We start from the raw sequence: 20801 nt of genomic DNA on the forward strand, positions 1-20801 counted from the left end.
ATTGTGTAAGAGGAAATGCAGCAGTCTGGTTTGTGTGAGCTGGAATTGGAGTTACAGCTTTTATGTCACAAGTATCTCTTTTATGTACTAGTGCCCAGCATGGCAAACCCTCCCATGTTACAGCTGGAGAAACACACACAGAAAGTTCAGAGACTGCACAGAAGTTCATGAAGAGCTTGACTTGTCCTCTTTGATATGGTGACTTTTTATGTAACATTTTTGTACAGATTCCAATCATTTTCCTTTTTCAGCTGTATAGATTTGTCTGCAGAGGGCTGTCACATTTAAGATGTCCTTAGAGGAAAGAAAAGCACTCCTCACCCTTGGTTTGTCTTCAATTTTGTCTTTAAAGATAATGCAAGTTACATTTCTTTGTGTTCTCAATGCAGAAGCACTCAGGGCTGCTTTAGCTGGGCTTAGTTCTGGGCCTGCAATTCCCTAGACAGAGGCACCTAAAAGCAACATAAAGCAAAGCTCTATGGATGTTCGAATGGGAGACTAAGAAAGCTAATAAGTGAACCATTTAAAGCAAGCAAAGTATTTCTGGGGCTCTTCAAGCAAGTGGTGCTGTGACAGTGCTTGTGTCTGTGGCCTGCTGGGGGAGTGCAAGACTTTGAGTAGCTGCTTTGAGGAAGGTGGAGATGAATCTGGCTGAAATTCATGACTGCTCCTCAGACTGGGAGTTTATCAGTGACTTGCTTTTAATTTGTGCTCAAGTCATCTTCTGTGCTAGGGAGTAGAGTTAAATTGGTCTGGAAGATGAGTGATTGGTGATTTATGAACTTTGAGCAACCGTTTCAATTAATTACAAGACTTGGATCCCTGCTGTTAAAGGTTGATCATGTATCTCCAACAATAACTTCTGGACCCAGTTCTGAGAGTAATGTTCTTGATGAGGGCAGCTGCTCAGGCTCCTCACTTCAACCCACTGTCTGAAAAGCATGAGGCCAACATCAGCCTAAGGAACCCACCAACACATATAGCCCAGAGGAAACACACATCCTACAAAGAGGAAAGACAGGGAGAAAGATGTATGTTGACTGTCTGTTTCACCACGTTTGATTTCTTCACCAAAGTGAAAGGTCAGCAAACTTCCATAGTTTTGTGATGTTTTTTATCTGTTTTCCCTAAAAGTACAAGGTAAATACATGTTAATGCATAAACAGGCTACCTGAAGTTGGAGTCAGTCAGCTTAGTATCATAGTATCAGTCAGGGTTGGAAGGGAGCACAAGGATCACAGTATCACAGTATCACTTAGGTTGGAAAGGACCTCGAGGATCATCGAGTCCAACCTATCAACACAGACCTCATGACTAGACCATGGCACCAAGTGCCACGTCCAATCTCCCCTTGAACGCCTCCAGGGTCGATGACTCCACCACCTCCCTGGGCAGCACATTCCAATGACGAATGACTCGCTCGGTGAAGAACTTCCTCCTCACCTCGAGTCTGAACCTCCCCTGGCGCAGCTTGAGACTGTGTCCTCTTGTTCTGGTGCTGGTTGCCTGGGAGAAGAGGCCAACTCCCTCCTGGCTACAACCACCCTTCAGGTAGTTGTAGAGGGCAATAAGGTCACCCCTGAGCCTCCTCTTCTCCAGGCTAAACAATCCCAGCTCCCTCAGCCTCTCCTCATAGGGCTTGTGTTCAAGGCCTCTCCCCAGCCTTGTTGCCCTTCTCTGGACACGCTCAAGTGTCTCAATGTCCTTCTTAAACTGAGGGGCCCAGAACTGGACACAGTACTCAAGGTGCGGCCTAACCAGAGCAGAGTACAGGGGCACTATGACCTCCCTGCTCCTGCTGGCCACACTATTCCTAATGCAGGCCAGAATGCTATTGGCCCTCCTGGCCACCTGAGCACATTGCTGGCTCATATTCAGGTGGCTGTCGATCAGCACACCCAGGTCCCTCTCTGTCTGGGAGCTCTCCAGCCACTCCGACCCCAGCCTGTAGCTCTGCATGGGATAGCTCTGCATGGGATTGCCGTAGCCAGTTCCAACCCCCCTGCCATGGGCAGGGACACCCCACACTAGATCAGGCTGGCCAGAGCCTCATCCAGCCTGGGCTTAAACACCTCCAGGGGTGGGGCCTCAACCACCTCCCTGGACAACCCATTCCTAGGGCTTCACCACTCTCATGGTGAAGAACCTCCTCCTCACCTCCAGCCTGAATCTCCCCACCTCCAGCTTCATTCCATTCCCCCTAGTCTCACTTCCTGAGATCCTGAGCAGTCCCACCCCAGCCTTCCTGTAGGCCCCCTTCAGATACTGGAAGGCCACAATTAGGTCACCTTGGAGCCTTCTCTTTTCCAGACTGAACAGCCCCAACTCCTTCAGTCTGTCCTCACAGGAGAGGTGCTCCAGCTTCATGCTATCTTCACATGAAAAGCCCGTTGATACCATCTCATTTTCCATATAAGTATTCTTACTCTTCCAGAAGTGTTTTTGAGAGTGCCCCCGGCCTGGCTGGGGGAGGGCAGATTATGCAACAAATGTTTCTGTTAAAATGATTGCCAGAATTGTAAGAGCTTTCAAGGAAATCTTCCTGGAAGGCTTTATTTTTTTTGGTGTGTATCTAGAGAAATACCCATTCAGTGTCAGCATAGTTCCTCTCTGCTGGATCATCCTCTTCCCAGTAATTTTTGTGTAACCAGTTTGATTTTTAAGATCAGTTCTTAACTGCAGGTTTTCCCTGTGACAGCAGAGTTATACAAAAGGTACCAAGATGGATGCTTTGGGGCACTATTTTAGCTGTTACTGAGGTTAGTGCTGTCTTTTTGTGGCTTCTCTAGGAGCTGATTCAGGTTCTTTAATTTTTTTTCTTTGCTCTTTGCTCTGATTTCAGAGTCACTGAGTCACTGGGAAAATTGAGGGAGCAGCAGACAGAAAGCTGCCCACTTACAATTTAACAATACTCTGCATGACTCCTAAGCTTTTAAATCTGTAGGCAACGTGCTATGGGCCTGTGTCAAGTATGTCATGCATGTTGATGTTCCTGATAGTATGTATAAGCCTTAGAGAAACCAGACTGCTAACAACATGTGAAGCTGCATTTTATGGATACCTCAGGGGGCTTCTGAATTTAAGAGGTATTTTGGTACTGTTTTATCTGACATTGTCTCCAGTAGTAAGCTTGAATGTGTCCAGAGAAGGGCAAAGAGGCTGGTGAGAGGCCTTGAGCACCAGCCCTATGAGGAGAGGCTGAGGGAGCTGGGGTTGTTTAGCCTGGAGAAGAGGAGGCTCAGGGGAGACCTCATTGCTGTCTACAACTACCTGAAGGGAGGTTGTAGCCAGGAGGGAGTTGGTCTCTTCTCCCAGACAACCAGCACCAGAACAAGAGGACACAGTCTCAAGCTGCACTAGGGGAAGTTTAGGCTGGAGGTGAGGAGAAAGTTCTTCACCGAGCGAGTCATTCGTCATTGGAATGTGCTGCCCAGGGAGGTGGTGGAGTCACCATCCCTGGAGGCGTTCAAGAGGGGATTGGACGTGGCACTTGGTGCCATGGTCTAGTAGTCATGAGCTGTTGGGTGACAGGTTGGACTTGATGATCTTCAAGGTCTCTTCCAACCTTGGTGATACTGTGGTACTGTGATAAAGGGGTTATGGTACATTGCATGCTGATGACTAGTTTAAGCATGAGTAGTTGTTCCCAGTCAATTACATATCACAGAGATTGCAGCTTAAAAGCATGGAGTGACAAATTGACAGAAGAATGCTAACTTCAAGTCTACAGATGGGTCAGAATTATCTGTATAATGAGAAAAAGAAAGCTGTGTGAAATGTGGAATTGTAGTAAAAACATGTTGGGGGGCATAATGTCAAGTGCCCTTCCCTTGGACTGAAAAGTTTCAGAGTGCTTATGACCAGCAGAAAAAGACTTCCTTAGTTCCTGTTTCCACTGTTCTCCATTGTAAGAGAAACTCTAGGGTGAAGTTTCTAGTCAGAACTAGAGAAAGAGGACAGAAGTATTGACCCCAGAAGAATAAAAGAGCATGGCAGTCAGGAGGCATTTTGAAGCTGGGAGAAACAAATCCAGATATATGTTCTGTATGGTTCAGATCAGAGGGATAAAATTGGTTCTCTACCTTCCCATGCAAGTTCATTAGTTCCTAAGCTGCTGTTCTGCCACTGTTCATAGACTGATAGATTTGGATTGGAAGGGACCTTAAAAGATAATTTAGTTCCAACCCCCACTGCACAGGCAGACACAGCTTCACTAGACCAGGTTTCTCAAGGCCTCATGCAGCATGGCTTCCAACACCTCCAGGGAGAGGGTGTCCACAACCTCCCTGGGCACCCTGTTCCAGTGTCTCACCCACCTTACTGCAAAGAATTTATTCCTGATGTCCAGTCTAAATCTGCCCTCCCCAAGCTTAGATACATTCCCTCTTGTTCTATCACTGCGAGCCTTTTTACAAAGTCCCTCCTCAGCTTTCTCATAGGCACCCTTCAGGTACTGGAAGGCTGCTAGAAGGTCTTCCCAGAGCCTTCTATTCTCCAGGCTGAACAGCCCCAATTCTTACAGCCTTTCCCCTTATGGGAGGTGCTCCAGTACTCTGATCATCTGGCCCTGCTCTGGACCCACTCCAACAGTTTGATGTCCTTCTTGCACTAGAGGCACCAGAAATGGTCGCAGTACTCAGGTAGGGTCTCACAAGAGCCGAGCAGATGGGAAGAATCACCTCCCTCATCCTGCTTCACACGAAACCATTCTTTTTGTTGCTTCTTATGAAACCATTTGGAAGACCTGCTTGTGTTTTACTGCAGAACAGAAGCTCTTTGGAGGTTTACAGGAGAAGTAATCATTTCCTGCCCGGCTTGCTAAGCGTTCTGCTTATGAGTTTCCTTGCCAGCTATGTTCCGGACAAACCATTTCCCTCTGCAGCTGAGCTTTTTGTGAGCACATAGATCCTTGCATTTAGCTTTCAGAATTTAGTCCTGTGATACCTAAGAATGATTGCTTCCCCCATCACTTTCAGAACTAAGTGCAAAATCTTACTTTGTTAATTCAGCTGTGCTTCAGGAGCTGTTGCTTGTGCACGGAGCCATCCCACTGCATGTTCACACATAGTAATGTAAACAAAAGAGTGTAAGCTAGCCAAACCTACACAGGCATCAAAATGTTTTCCCACCCAGCTTACAAAAGGAGGAAGAAAGGAAAAGATTGTTCTTTCTGTGTTTGCAGAACTTTTGTCAGCACTGATTTCAGTGGCCCTAGATTCTACCATGGCAAGAGGCTGTAAAAGTTGAGCTCAAGACAGCTGCTGTAGAGCCATCAGTCTATAAATACGAAGTGCACAGCCACTGCTGGGTTTTTTAATGCTGGTAAATTTTCCCACTCATGTGAAAAGTTATGAAAAATTATTTCTTCCCCATTAGGTGTTGCTTGGTCAATTGCATAGTCATGGCACCTGAGGCTGTGTGTGATTTTAATGAGGGTACAGCATATAAATGGCTGGAAAGTCATGCTTTAAAGCAAGAATTTTCTGAGTTTTAATGTATTTATGGATTCACTTGGTTTGTTAGGAAGAAGTTCTATACAGAGAGAGTGATTGCCCATTGGAATGGGCTGCCCAAGGAGGTGATGGAGTCACCATCATTGGAGGTGTTCAGGAGGAGACTTGATGGGGTGCTTGGTGCCATGGGTTAGCTGTTTGGGTGGGTTGGATTGGTTGATGGGTTGGATGCGATGATCTTGAAGGTCTCTTGCAACCTGGTTTGGTTTATTCTAAATAAAGATTCTATTCTAAATAAAGGTTATTGCTTGAGCTGTTCACAGCGAGTTGATTTCACATGTGACTGCCTGTCTCAGCCATTTCCTGGGGGAAGGAAGTGCTGGGGCTCTCTGGCAGAGGGCTGTGAAATCCTCCCCTTTGGTAGTGGTCTGGAACAGTGTGGTACATTGAACATGATCACAGTATCACTAAGGTTGGAAGAGACCTCAAAGATCATCAAGTCCAACCTGTCACCACAGACCTCATGACTAGACCATGATACCACATGGCAGATCGTTGCTGGTCTATAATCACTCTGCTCTGGTCAACTATTTTTTCTCCTGTATTATGAGGATGAACAGAAGCCAGGGGTAAAACTTAGCATGTCTCCCATAGTACTGTCTCATCTTTGGAACAACTGAAGTGCTGCTGTTTTCTAAAACCTGAAGGGCCAACGTGGCTTCAACTTGAACTCCCAGTGGTAGCTAAGTGTTTGAGATGTTGAAGGAGGGTACAGAAGGTACAGACACATCTAAACAGTGGAAGCCTGTGACAGGATTGAGCTTACCCTCAGGAGCAGCAATCAGATTTAGAGGAAGTGTGGAAAACATGAGACCCCACCTGGAGTACTGCCTCCAGTTCTGGAGCCCCTATTACAAGAGGGATCTGGAGGTGCTGGAACGTGTCCAGAGAAGGGCCACGAGGATGATCAGAGGGCTGGAGCACCTCTCCTGTGAGGACAGACTGAAGGAGTTGGGGCTGTTCAGTCTGGAGAAGAGAAGGCTCCGAGGTGACCTAATTGTGGCCTTCCAGTATCTGAAGGGGGCCTACAGGAAGGCTGGGGAGGGACTGCTCAGGATCTCAGGTAGTGATAGGACTAGGGGGAATGGAATGAAGCTGGAGGTGGGGAGATTCAGGCTGGATGTGAGGAGGAAGTTCTTCCCTGTGAGAGTGGTGAAACCCTGGAATGGGTTGTCCAGGGAGGTGGTCGAGGCCCCATCCCTGGAGGTGTTTAAGCCCAGGCTGGATGAGGCTCTGGCCAGCCTGATCTAGTGTGGGGTGTCCCTGCCCATGGCAGGGGGGTTGGAACTAGATGATCCTTGTGGTCCCTTCCAACCCTGACTGATACTATGATAAAGCTACATCTAGTGGCTATCAAATAATTGATGCTGCAGGGTCAATAGCTAACAAACTCGCACCACTAAGGAGTGTTGTAAGTGTATGTCTACATGCATTGCTTTCCTGTAGGGGATTGTCCTCTGAAGGGTGAGAAGCTATGTATGTAGCTACAGTTTTACAATTGTTGCAGTCTAGCTTTCTTGTCACTCTCTTTAGGGACAGGAAATGAGTTGTAAATGAGGTTGGGCTGCTTATGCTTGATGTAAATTTCAGGAAGTTAAGTCGAGAATCAAACTAATGTTGTCCTCAACTTGAATATGTTTATCTCCTCTTTAAAAGGAGTTCAGATATGACTGCTTAGAAAGGCAGAGATGTTTTCTTGTACAATGTGCAGAAAATGTTAAGTAATAGTAATAAAGGTAGCAGTAGAATAAACCACACCAGGTTGGAAGAGACCTTCAAGATCATTGCGTCCAACCCATCAACCAATCCAACCCACCTAAACAACTAACAGTAGTAGTAGTAATCATAATAATCATAATTATGGTTATTTAAGGACTTTGAACTGTTGGAGCAGCTCCAGGGGAGGGCCACAAAGATGATCAAAGGCTGGAGCACCTCCCCTATGGAGACAGGCTGTAAGAGTTGTGGCTGTTCAGCCTGCCGAAGAGAAGGCTCCAGGGAGACCTTATAGTGGCCTTTCCAGTACCTGAAGGGGGCCTATGGGAAGGTTGGGGAGGGACTTTTGATAAGGGCTTATAGTGATAGGATAAGGGGGAATGGCTTTAAGCTGGAAAAGAGGAGATTTAGATTAGATATTAGAAAGAAATTCTTTACAGTGAGGGTGGTGAGACACTGGAACAGGTTGCCCAGGGAGCTTGTGGATGCCCGCTCCCTGGAGGTGTTCAAAGCCAGGCTGCACTAGGCCTTGAGCAACCTGATCTAGTGGGAGGTGTCCTGGTGCATGGCAGGGGAGTTAGAACTGGATAATCTTTAAGGTCCCTTCCAACCAAACCATTCTATGAATCTATGAATTCAGGTGTGAGCAGACACATTCTTTTTAACAAAGAAAAGCAAATCAAATGCTTTCACAATGTGAAGAAGTCTAACAAGAGTTTCTGTGACAATCCATGTTTCATGACTGATTGAATTGCAATAATGTTTGAGATTGCCTGGGAAACTGCTGTGCTGTTTCAATCATGTTTAAAGGGTGATAGATAACAAGTGAAAAGATGTCACCAGCTGTGGTAAGCAGAAGATGATATGCAGGCTGTGCATGCTCACATGCACCACACACCAAGCTGTGTGGTGCAGCAGACACGCTGGAGGGAAGGGAGGCCATCCAGAGGGACCTGGACAGGCTGGACAGGTGGGCACAAGCCAACCTCATGAGGTTCAACAAGACCAAGTGCAGGGTCCTGCAGCTGGGTTGAGGCAATCCCAGGCACAAATACTGGCTGGAAAGCAGCCCTGAGGGGAGAGACTTGGGGGTGCTGGTGGAGGAGAAGCTCAACAGGAGCTCTCAATGTGCATTTGCAGCCCGCAAAGCCAATCAGATCCTGGGCTGCATCAGGAGAAGTGTGGCCAGCAGGTCAAGGGAGGTGATTCTCCCCCTCTACTCAGCTCTGGTGAGACCCCACCTGGAGTATTGCCTCCAGTTCTGGAGCCCCTATTACAAGAAGGATCTGGAGGTACTGGAAGGTGTCCAGAGAAGGGATGATCAGAGGATGATCAGAGGGCTGGAGCACCTCTTCTGTGAGGACAGACTGAAGGAGTTGGGGCTGTTCAGTCTGCAGAAGAGAAGGCTCCGAGGTGACCTCATTGTGGCCTTCCAGTATCTGAAGAGGGCCTACAAGAAGGCTGGGGAGGGGCTTCTCAGGATGTCAGGTAGTGATAGGACTAGGGGGAATGGAATGAAGCTGGAGGTGGGGAGATTCAGGCTGGATGTGAGGAGGAGGTTCTTCACCATGAGAGTGGTGAAACCCTGGAATGGGTTGTCCAGGGAGGTGGTTGGGGCCCCATCCCTGGAGGTGTTTAAGACCAGGCTGGACGAGGCTCTGTCCAGGCTGATCTAGTGTGGGGTGTCCCTGCCCATGGCAGGGGGGTTGGAACTAGATGATCCTTGTGGTCCCTTCCAACCCTGACTGATACTATGATTCTATACTATGATCCTATGATACTTACTAGTGATTTTTTTATTTTCATTTTTTACTTTCCTGATAACAAAGGCCAGGATTTTGTTTTTCATTTTATTGGTGTGTTTTTAACCTATAAAATGTGGATTCCTTTTCTAACAGCCTTTCCAACCCCCTTTTCTTTTTCCAGAGTCAGGATGACAGGTTCGCTTTCACTGCTGAGTGGTACGACCCAAACGCTTCACTCTTTCGGCGTTACGAACTTCTCTATTATCCAAAAGATGGATCAGTTGAAATGGTAAGAATAAAGAGATCAAATCTGCAGTCAGAAGTGTGATATTCAATTAAATGGTTTCTAAAATGGCAAGCCACTGCAGGTGGCTTCCTTTCCAGGTATGGAAAATGTAACTTCGGACTTACCGTGCTCTTGTTTCTACAACTGAGAGAAAAGGGGAAGTCCAGATTCAAGGTAAAGCATGTGGAGAAGCTTCCACATTGATCATTTTTATTTTATTACAGCTTTCTGTCATGTGGAGAGATTAATTTTGACAAGTTTTAAGTTAGAGGCAGATGTTAGTCAGTTAGAGGGTAGAAGGGCTCTGCAGAGGGACCTCGACAGACTGGACAGATGGGCAGAGTCCAATGGGATGGCATTCAACAAGTCCGAGTGCCGAGTGCTGCACTTTGGCCACAGCAACCCCATGCAGTGCTACAGGCTGGGGTCAGAGTGGCTGAGAGCTCCCAAACAGAGAGGGACCTGGGGGTGCTGATCGACAGCCGCCTGAATATGAGCCAGCAGTGTGCCCAGGTGGCCAAGAGGGCCAATGGCATCCTGGCCTGCATTAGGAATAGTGTGGCCAGCAGGAGCAGGGAGGTCATTGTGCCCGTGGACTCAGCACTGGTTAGGCTGCACCTTGAGTCCTGTGTCCAGTTCTGGGCCCCTCAGTTTAGGAAGGACATTGAAACACTTGAACGTGTCCAGAGAAGGGCAACAAGGCTGGGGAGAGGCCTTGAACACAGCCCTGTGAGGAGAGGCTGAGTGAGCTGGGATTGTTTAGCCTGGAGAAGAGGAAGCTCAGGGGAGACCTCATTGCCCTCTACAACTACCTGAAAGGTGGTTGTAGCCGGGAAGGGGTTGGTCTCTTCTCCCAGGCATCCAGCACCAGAACAAGAGGACACAGTCTCAAGCTGCACCAGGGGAGGTTTAGGCTGGAGGTGAGGAGAAAGTTCTTCACCGAGCGAGTCATTCGTCATTGGAATGTGCTGCCCAGGGAGGTGGTGGAGTCACCATCCCTGGAGGCGTTCAAGAGGGGATTGGACGTGGCACTTGGTGCCATGGTCTAGTCATGAGGTCTGTGTTGACAGGTTGGACTTGATGATCCTTGAGGTCTCTTCCAACCTTGGTGATACTGTGATACTGTGGTAGTGATAGGACTAGGGGGAATGGAATGAAGCTGGAGGTGGGGAGATTGAGGCTGGAGGGGAGGAGGAAGTTCTTCCCCATGAGAGTGGTGAAGCCCTGGAATGGGTTGTCCAGGGAGGTGGTTGGGGCGCTGTCCCTGGAGGTGTTTAAGAGCAGGCTGGATGAGGCTCTGGCCAGGCTGATCTAGTGTGGGGTGTCCCTGCCCATGGCAGGGGGCTTGGAACTAGATGATCCTTGTGGTCCCTTCCAACCCTGACTGATCCTATGATACTATGATACCCATCTGTGCACTTTGTGAACTTACCCAATCTAGTGCCTAGAGAAACCATAGTACCCATCTGTGAACTTTGCACTTTTTCCTTGTAGTCTCTTTAAACAAACTCTGTGATGATGTTGTCCCTTTTAAGTTAGTTCTTTGTATGAAGTCTGTGTGTGTGCACAGTTGTCAAAATGTGAGGATTGTTCTTTTTTCTTTCCCAGAGACAGTTTAGCTAATCAGTCAGGAGCCGTAATAATCTTCCTACACAGCCATGTGTAGGCTGGCAAAATTGTTGTTCATTTCACCTAGATGTCTCAAAACCAAAAGCTTTCAAGGTGTTGTGGAGCTTATTAATGCATTCATCACCAAACACCCAGGGCTTGGTAGACTCTTGTATTTTGCTGCTGCGCTCTTAGGTTAAGATAGTATGGTGTGTACATAGTCATGAGTATCTATGGACTATGTGATCAGAAGAGGAGTTTGAGAAAAGCAAAAGTGTGTGTCTCTTCTAGAGAAAGAGTCTTTCAAAATCCTTTCTGAGGCTGAGTTTGTGGACAGAGATCAAAGGTAGAATTCTTCTTTGGATTTAAGAAAAACCTATTTGCCATTTCTGCAGAATGTACCCAGTTCAGTATCTTCCTGAGGAGATACCAGCCTGCTCATACCTCTGACATATTTCAGGAGAAAGGAGACAGCAGATATGAGCCAGCTTCAACTTGCTCATGAGAAAGATGTTTCATCCCCTTTCCCACCTCCCTGACAATAGCTCTTCACCACACACCTCAGCTGAGGGTGGGGAAGAGCTATTGATGGCTTGTGTTATGCGAAGTCCTCAGCTTTCCTTTTCTTCTTCAGTTCTTCATGTCTTGGTTCTTGTGAAGAAAAATGACAGTGTGAATAATAAATTTCCTGCTTGCTTTGCAGCTGGAAAAAAACAGCTTAGAGTTTTGTCCAAGGCAGGCAAGCCCATATGATCAGAGTGACAAAGAGGTGCCCTGTTCTCTGAATTTTCCATAGTTAATGACTCTCAGAGGGAATTTGTAAAGCCTGACCAACTTTATCTCTGCAAGAGGTTTCTTAAAAAGAGAGAAGAAATCTTTGAGAGGGACAGATTCATATCAGAGAACTATTTTGGTTTAGATACTTCTAATTATACATGGGCAAGAGAGGAACAGTCCAGACCATCTAACATTCTTCTGTTATGGCTTACCATTTGCTTTATAAAAAGGCCTTTTAAACAGATGCAGAATTCCACACTAAAGAAGAATTCTTTGACAGGTAGATGCCTCCCCCCTACCTTTATTTGCCTCTTGAGAAACAAGAAATAGCTTGTGGAATAGCCAAGGACATCAAGTCAAGATACTGAAGAATGTGAATATCACCCAGGCATTTTATAGGCTTCCTGGCAAAGTTCAGGAAGAAAAACCAAACTAGTTGAATTCAAGTTTGTGGTTTGGGTTTGTTTGTTTTGTCTTAGCGTGCTGTCATTTCTTTCCCTACCGTGCTTGATGTAGCAGTTTGGGCTGGGTGCCCTCTGCTGTGGTGGGTCAGCCTCAGCCCATCACACTTGAATAGAGGAAATATCTAGTAGGAGCATCTATGAGGCACTGCAGACATTTCAGCAGGGGAGGATTATGCCTTGCTTCAGCAGAAGGAACTATTGTTGTATATATTTTTTTGACCTGCAGTTTTGGTTATTGTGGAGAAACTTAGAGTTCTTCTGAACCTCTGACAGGACAAATATTCATGCAGTGCAAAACTTTTGCTCTTATGTTTTTTCCTTCACAAATGGTGGGAATTAGAATAGAATAGAATAAACCAGGTTGGAAGAGACCTTCAAGATCATTGCATCCAGCCTATTATCCAACACCACCTAATCAACTAACCCATGCAGCCAAGCACCCTGTCAAGGCTCCTCCTGAACACCTGAACACCTCCAGCGATGGTTGTTTCTTTTTGTTTGTTTGTTTTTCTTTTAGCTCTAGTCTATACACCCTTGCAATAGAGGACGGCACATGTAGCTCAAGACAGAGAAGGGGAAATCTGGCCAAAGGAGAACAAAACTCTTCTTTTCTTGGGAGTCTATTTCCTCAGGAAACTGAAGGCCTCTTTAGTATCTACATGCAGTGAGGAAACTGTTCAGCAGGTTGCCTTTTGTCTTTGCCAGCCCACCCAGAAAACTACACATTAATGTCTTGCTTCCTGCTTGGAATGATGATATAGAGCTGAATAGTCCTGACAGGCCTTTGAGCTTGCAGCTTTAGGCAGTGAGTACATTTCAACCTAGTACTGCAGTCATCCATCCATCCCTAATTCTGAGTCTTATGCAGTCAAATAAAGCATAGTCTCACTGGAGCAATGCCCTGAGAAGGAGACCTGCCAGAGTGTGTATCATTACTGGTGCAAGCCATTAGTCTGTGAAACAGCACTGATCTGCTAGGGAAAGCTTTCAGTAAGACTGAACAGAGGTATCCACTAGGCACCTGAACCATTTATCACAGGTTGAACTGGCACAAGCAAATGATAAAAAAATGTGGACAGCTGTCAGCCTGCTCTTATTTAAATGGAAGACATTTTTAACTGTTTAGTCCTCTAAGTTTTCCTAAGATCAAAGGATTAGAAATTAAATCAATTTAGTGATCATAGAATGTGGAGGCCTAGGTTGGAGGGGACCTTAGAGATTGTCTGTTCCAACCTCTTTGCCATGGGCAGGGAGACCTCTCAGCTAGACCTCGTTGATCAAGGCCATATCCTTGCTACCTCTGCCACAAAGACAGGCTGAGGGAGCTGGGGTTGTTCATCCTGGAGAAGAGAGGGCTCCAGGGTGACCTAATAGTGGTCTTCCAGTACCTGAAGGGGGCCTACAGGAAGGATGAAGAGATACTGTTTACAAAGGCCTGTAGTGATAGGATAAGGGGCAATGGCTTCAAACTAGAGAGGAGTAGATTTAGATTGGATGTTAGGAACAGGTTCTTTACCATGAAGGTAGTGGAACACTGGAACAGGTTGCCCAGGGAGGAGGTTGGGGCTCCATCCCTGGAGATAATCAAGCTGAGGCTCAAAAGGGCTCTGGGCAGCCTGATCTAGTTGAGGATGTCCCTGCTTATTGCAGAGAGGGTTGGATTAGATGACCTTTGGAGGTCCCTTCCAACCCAGACCATTCTATGATTGTCCGATTCGATGAACAACCTGAGGGTCATCCACAACCTCTCTGGGTAACCTATTCCAGAGCCTCACCACCCCCATATTGAAGAACTTCTTCCAAAGATCCAGTCTAAACCTACTCTCCCTCAGCTTCCCCTTGCCCTGTTGATAGACATCCTTGTGAAAAGTCCCTCTCCAGCCATTCTGTAGGTCCCTTTCAGGTATTGGAGTGCATCTATGCCTGGAGAAGAGGAGGCTCAGGGAGACCTTATTGCTCTCTACAATTACCTGAAGGGAGGTTATAGACAGGTGGGGGTTGATCTCTTCTCCCAGGCAACCAGCACCAGAACAAGAGGACACAGTCTCAAGCTGCACCAGGGGAGGTTTAGGATGGATGTAAGGAAGAAGTTCATCATAGAGAGAGTGATTGGCCATTGGAATGGGCTCCCCAGGGAGGTGATAGAGTCGCCATCACTGGAGGTGTTTAAGAAGAGACTGGATGGGGTGCTTGGTGCCATGGTTTAGTTGATGAGATGGTGTTGGATGATAGGCTGGACTCTTCCAACCTGGTCTGATCTATTATTCTATTCTATTCTATTCTATTCTATTCTATTCTATTCTATTCTATTCTATTCTATTCTATTCTATTCTATTCTATTCTATTCTATTCTATTCTATTCTATTCTATTCTATTCTATTCCATTCCATTCCATTCCATTCCATTCCATTCCATTCCATTCCACTCCACTCCACTCCATTCCATTCCATCTCCTCAGAGTCTTTTCTCCAGGATGCAAACCCTGATCAGAGTCAGTCCCACAGTACTGTGAGACTTTCTGAGAACAGAGTGAAAATGGAGTTTGCCCAGAGCTTGAATTTCCTGCTATGGTGAATGTTCATCTTCCTTTCTCTGCAGTACGACGTGAAGAACCATCGCACCTTCCTGAAGCGCACCAAGTACGAGAGTTTGCACCTGGAGGATTTGTTTGTGGGCAACAAAATCACTGTGTTCTCTCGTCACCTCTCCATCTTGGACTACGGGGACCAATACACGGCCCGCAAGCTGGGCAGCCGCAAGGAGAGGTAACAAAGCCTCGCTTTTGAAACCTTCCTCTGCAGTTGGGGTTTCAAAACAGCTGGAAATGAGATAGGCTTGCTCTACTGTTTGGGCCAGTCCCAGGCACAAATACAGGCTGGGTTGAGAGTAGCCCTGAAGAGAAAGACTTGGGGGTGCTGCTGGATGAGGAGCTCAACAGGAGCTCTCAGTGTGCACTTGCAGCCCGGAGAGCCGATCAGATCCTGGGCTGCATCAAGAGAAGTGTGGCCAGCAGGTCAAGGGAGGTGATTCTCCCCCTCTACTCAGCTCTGGTGAGACCCCACCTGGAGTACTGCATCCAGTTCTGGAGCCCCTATTACAAGAGGGATCTGGAGGTGCTGGAAGGCGTCCAGGAAAGGGCCAGGAGGATGATCAGAGGGCTGGAGCACCTCTACTAGGAGGATAGGCTGAGGGAGTTGGGATTGTTCAGCCTAAAGAGAAGCTGACTTTGTGGGGGGACATTTTAGCTGCCTTCCAGTACCTGAAGGGAACCTAGAGAAAGGCTGGAGAAGGACTAATGTAAGATTATCTCGCTATAGGAAAAGGAGGGGGTTTAAGGCGAGGGATAGTAGATTTAGTTTGAAGTTCTTCAGTTAAGAGGATGGTGAGACTCTGGAAAAGATTGCTCAGGGAGGTTGTGGATGCCCCATCCCTGGAGGTGTTCAGGGTCAGTTTGGATGAAGCCCTGAGCAACCAGCTCTGGTAGAGAGGCATCATTGCCCATGGCAGGGTGATTGGAGTAGATGATCACTAAGGTCTCTTCCAACTTAGGCCATTCTGTGGTTCTGTGGAGTGAGGTGGAGAAAGCTGCAAGTTTGTGTGCAGTTTGAAGTGATCTGGCATACTGATAGCTGGAGAGAAGCACAGTGGCCCCTGCTTTAGGGCAAACCCATGACTTCCACTGTTGCCCAATGGTAAATGCTTCTCCGTGGTGGTCAACTGCTCCTTCCTCTAGGTCTTCTGAGAGAGAAGAAGGGGTGCAGGAGAGCAGGGGTCCTGTTCAGCTTTGATACTTCCCCAGGGCAGGCAGCAGTAGGATTCTTGTGATTTGTAGATTGTATTGTGGCATAATTGATAGGGTGATTCTGATGTGTTGCATGCTTGAAAGGCCTGGATCTAACTAACCTCTGACTCTCTGGGATCTATGCAGAAGCCCAGTGCCTTAACAATCCAATCTACTCTTAGTAGTACCTGAAACCAGTAGGAACAGGAAAGAAAGGTTCATTCCCACTCTTACTGTTTTTCCCACTATGGTGGAGTTTGTTTCTGAGATTTTTTTTCAGTATAGAGTGAGAACATCACTAAAGCCTATAGACTTGTTAAGGCAAATTTTGTTTATAATGAATGCAGAGAAGACTCAATCTCCTTTTGATTGAAAGACTTGCTCTGGAAAAGACTCTGAGAGCCCATCCAGGAACAAAAAGATCAGGAGATACTTAATAAGATTAATTTGCAAGGAATGTAAGTTTGACCACAGTGCAATTAATCTCTGAGTTTGCAGATTGATACATCTTGATAATTTTCCTCCAGCTTTTCTTAGAAAGAGCACAGACTGCTTTCCTAGAGGTGGTTTTGTGATGAACCTTGTTCACCTACTTTCTTCCTCCCTCCCACTCACTGCCCTTATTTTGAACTCCTTTTGAACAGTTGTACATAACTAGACATGCAAGAGGGGTTTCAAGTTTTAACACACCTCTTTGTCACAGTATCACAGTATCACAGTATCACTTAGGTTGGAAGAGACCTCGAGGATCATCGAGTCCAACCTATCAACACAGACCCCATGACTAGACCATGGCACCAAGTGCCACATCCAATCTCCCCTTGAACGCCTCCAGGGACGATGACTCCACCACCTCCCTGGGCAGCACATTCCAATGACGAATGACTCGCTCGGTGAAGAACTTCCTCCTCACCTCGAGTCTAAACCTCCCCTGGCGCAGCTTGAGACTGTGTCCTCTTGTTCTGGTGCTGTTTGCCTGGGAGAAGAGGCCAACCCCTTCCTGGCTACAACCACCCTTCAGGTAGTTGTAGAGGGCAATGAGGTCACCCCTGAGCCTCCTCTTCTCCAGGCTAAACAATCCCAGCTCCCTCAGCCTCTCCTCATAGGGCTGTGCTCAAGGCCTCTTCCCAGCCTTGTTGCCCTTCTCTGGACACGCTCAAGTGTTTTGATGTCCTTCTTAAACTGAGGGCCCCAGAACTGGACACAGTACTCAAGGTGCAGCCTAACCAAAGCAGAGTACAGGGCACAATGACTTCCCTGCTCCTGCTGGCCACACTATTCCTTAAGACTATTCCTTAAGACTATTGTCTTAACCTCATAAAATATTGCCATGTTAATGACTGACCTGGGATCTTTCCAGAAGTAGTTTTTCTCCAAGTTAGAGTTGGACATAATGAAAGAGTAGCAAAGGAGGTAAAGAAAACCAGAGGACCAGAGGGAAGCTTCTATGTATGTGGCTACTCTACCTTCTCTCTACAAGAGAGAATAGCCTCAAGCTGCAGCAGGGGAGGTTTAGGCTGGACAGTAGGAAATTTGCATTGGAACAGGCTTCCCAGGGAGGTGGTGGAGTCACCATCCCTGGAGGTGTTTAAAAGCCATGTAGATGTGGTGCTTGGGGATATGGCTTAGCAGTGGACTTTTTGGAGTTGTTAATGGTTGGATTTGATGATCTTGGAGGTCTTTTCCAACCTAAATGAGTCTATGATTCTGGTTATTCCTCAGTGGAGCCTTGGGTAGATTACATTTATCTTTTCTGTGGGTTTTACATCACTGTAACTTTTTACAGATGTATACTTTCTGCTCTGCCTAGACTAGCATAAGCCCTGGTGCTGATGCAGTTTGTGACAAACCCCCATTTTCTTCTGGCAAGGAAATTTGCTGTCTATACAGCAGCACTATGCTTGTGTCAACGAAGTGGTCCTGGGAAGAGGGGAATTTCTCTACTGCTCTACAAAGGAAGGAAGGGAATTTATGACATCTCAGCTGTTTGGAAAGCATTTTAGGAATGTGGGCTGAAAGATAACATAGATATGCAAGTGGTGTTACATATTCAGAATATCCCAAAGGAAGGTAGTGAAAGGTGTGTTAAGCAGGCAAGGGATCCTCAAAATCCAGCTTCTTTATAGAAGCTTTCACTGGGTAAACAGGGTCATATTAACAGAGTCCTTGGGCAAAACAGTTGCATATGAGGTATTTGTCTTTTCGGCCTCTTCCTAGCAGGTTTGACAACAGTTACTAAATTCCAGTCAAGTTTCTGCAGTATGTGATAATTCCTAAAACAAACTGCACTTGGAATTGTATTAACAATTGTAAGGATGCTGTAGAAGGCAGGATGTCTCCCCATCTTTTTCTTAACCCTTGTGCTGTACAGGGCTATCAGCAGTTTAGTTTGATTGGGGAAATGCATTCTTGGGTCACTGGATGTTTGTGCAGGCTCAGCAAAGGCCTTTGAGGGAGGCTGAGGAATGTATAAAAAAAAACCTTGACTGTTTGGAATTAGGGAGCCTTTGTTTTTTTCTCAGGAAGGCAAGTGAATGTGACTTTAGGTACACGAGGTGCAAAGCAGGTATGTAGAAAGAGCCTGGATCTGCAGAAATCCTCTCTATAATTAGGCTAAAATTAAGACAGCTCTGTGGAGCTTCAATTTCTACAGCTATTTTTCTTAAGTCTTGTGACAAGTTTTAAGTGCAGCTATATTTGAGTGGTGCTCTTCCCTACTCCTTTCCTGGTGTATCATAAGGTTACAGACAGTGACTAAAAAGGGTAAGTAAGCATGTGCTCACTTGAAGTATATCACATAAGGAATCATGGAATGATAGAGGTTGGGAATCATGGAAATCATCTAGTACAATCCCCTTGCCATAGCAGGGTCACCTGGGGCATGTCACACAGGAATGCATTCAGACAGGTCTCAAAAGTCTCCAGAGAAGGAGACTCCACAACCTCTCTGGGCAGCCTGTTCCAGAGCTCTGGCACCCTCACAGTAAAGGAGTTTTTCCTCATGCTGAAGTGGAACTTCCTTGTCCTATCACAGGACACCGCTGAAAAGAGACTGACCCCATCTTCTTGACACCCAGCCTGCAGGTACTTATAAACATGAGTAAGATCTCCTCTCAGTCTTCTCCAGAATAAAAAGCCCCAGGTCTCTCAGCTTTTCCTCTTAAGACATGTTCTAGGAACCACTCTGTTCTTTCACTTGTGATCCTGGGTGGTTGTTACCTGAGGTAAACATTAGCATGACTGGAGTGTCCTGTCTAAGTAGACTGCTTGCAGTGTGGTTGTGAAAATGGTGTTAGAAAGCTTCTGTCTCAACCAGATAGGTTTGAATTCTTGTCTTTTTGATTGAGATAAGTGATTCTTATGCTTCTAGTCATTGACATAATCAGTGTTTCTTCCTCTATAAGATGTAAGCTACTGTATGTGCAGCAGTCCTATTACTAGAAGTAAGTAGATGTTGAAAGCATAGCCACAGTGTGCATTGTGTGCTGTTCCTTTGATCATTTCCCATCTTCTGTTGTTCCAGTACTCACTGCAGTACTGCTTTACAGCCCCTCTGAAAATGTAAGCAAATGAGCACAATATTCATGCTTTCTTCTTTGTTCCTAGACATAAAACTTCCAGAGTGTACTTCACAGACTGCATCATATCAAACTGCAAGAAACATATTCCTAATTAAAACTAAAAATAGGGTGCATGAATCAAAATCCAATCTCAGAAACAGTCTTCAGCATTCTCAATTACACTCTGAGAAGCTCACACTGAAATGCTAAAGTTCTCAGAGTCAGAGAAAAAGTATTAGGAGTTGCTTGGTGCAGCTTGTATTAATGGCTTCTGCATAAATTGCTTCATAATGCAATATTTCATTACCTATTGGTAGGAATTACAGTTTTACTAGAAGGCTTGAAATTAGAAAAGCCAGGGCTATTTATTTCTAGCATTAGCAGTCTTGTCTCAAATAGCCTGTGCAATAATATAGATTCAAAGAGGTATTCCTCAAGGCAATGCAAGCAGCGCTGGAGATCTCATGCCAGTGGTTTGATCCTTACTGTTTATAGTAAATGACAGAGTTGAGACACTCTTGTGCCACAATGGAGGTCATGCATGGTGTGACTGTGTGGCTCAAGCACAAAACTGCTCCCCTTCGTGTGCCTCAGAGCACATGACACACTGTCAGGTGATAAATAATGTCACAAAATGAGGTGGAGCTGTGAAATCCTTGGGGAATAGTGGAACAGGCTGTGGGTTGTAGGCTCCATGGAGTGTGGTGGTAGACTCTGCTGAATGTTGGCCAGAGGTTGGCCTTCCCTGGTCTGAAGATGGGGTTAAACCAACTTTAGCTTGCCCTGCAATGTACTGAAGCTTAGGCTTGGCTGACTGCTGTGCTGCAGTTTCTAGCTACACACTTAGTCCACCAGGCCTTTTGTGGCACATTTCCCAATAGATCTGGGCCTGAACTGGTTTGTGTATGTGAGCTTCCTGATGCTTGAGGAAGCTTCTGTTTGTTTCTGAGGTCTGAAATGTCACACACATTGAAATCTTTCCCTTCCTATTTCCTGGTCCCAGTACCACCCTTCCTTTAGATTTGCTGTGAGGTCTGCCTGTTCCTAAAGCATCTGTCAATTTAGGGTCACTTTCAAGTTCAAAGTGAATGCAGTGGAAGTTTGTCCATCTCATGTAACCTCAGTACATTTGCTCTGACTTGAGTATATTTCTGCTAACCTCAAGGCTGCTTTCCATGCATATAAAATCAGAAAACTGCAGTTCTTTGCCTTTCATTTAAGGAAGTACTGCAATAAAAAACTCTATAAAAGTGTGTAAAAGATGGCAAGAGCTCTTTGGGGTTGTCAGAGGCATGGAGTTCTTGAGCTGCAGGGTTGAATAAATCTGTTGATTTGTAAGCTGAGCACATTT

General features: G+C 46.1%; 1 protein-coding gene across 1 annotated transcript in view; it reads left to right on the forward strand.

Annotated features, from left to right (window-relative positions):
- Positions 1-20801, forward strand: part of NME7 (NME/NM23 family member 7) — a 102059-nt gene that overhangs the window by 9145 nt on the left and 72113 nt on the right. Inside the window, exons 2-3 of the mRNA XM_068160645.1 lie at positions 9156-9263; positions 14708-14874. Of these exons, the coding sequence (XP_068016746.1) occupies positions 9156-9263; positions 14708-14874 (275 nt within the window). The remainder of the gene's footprint in view (positions 1-9155; positions 9264-14707; positions 14875-20801) is intronic.

The sequence above is a fragment of the Melanerpes formicivorus genome, unplaced genomic scaffold (assembly GCF_026170545.1).
Source record: "Melanerpes formicivorus ecotype bairdi unplaced genomic scaffold, bMelFor1.0.p_v2 SCAF_51, whole genome shotgun sequence".
In the NCBI taxonomy this organism is placed as follows: Eukaryota; Metazoa; Chordata; class Aves; order Piciformes; family Picidae; genus Melanerpes; species Melanerpes formicivorus.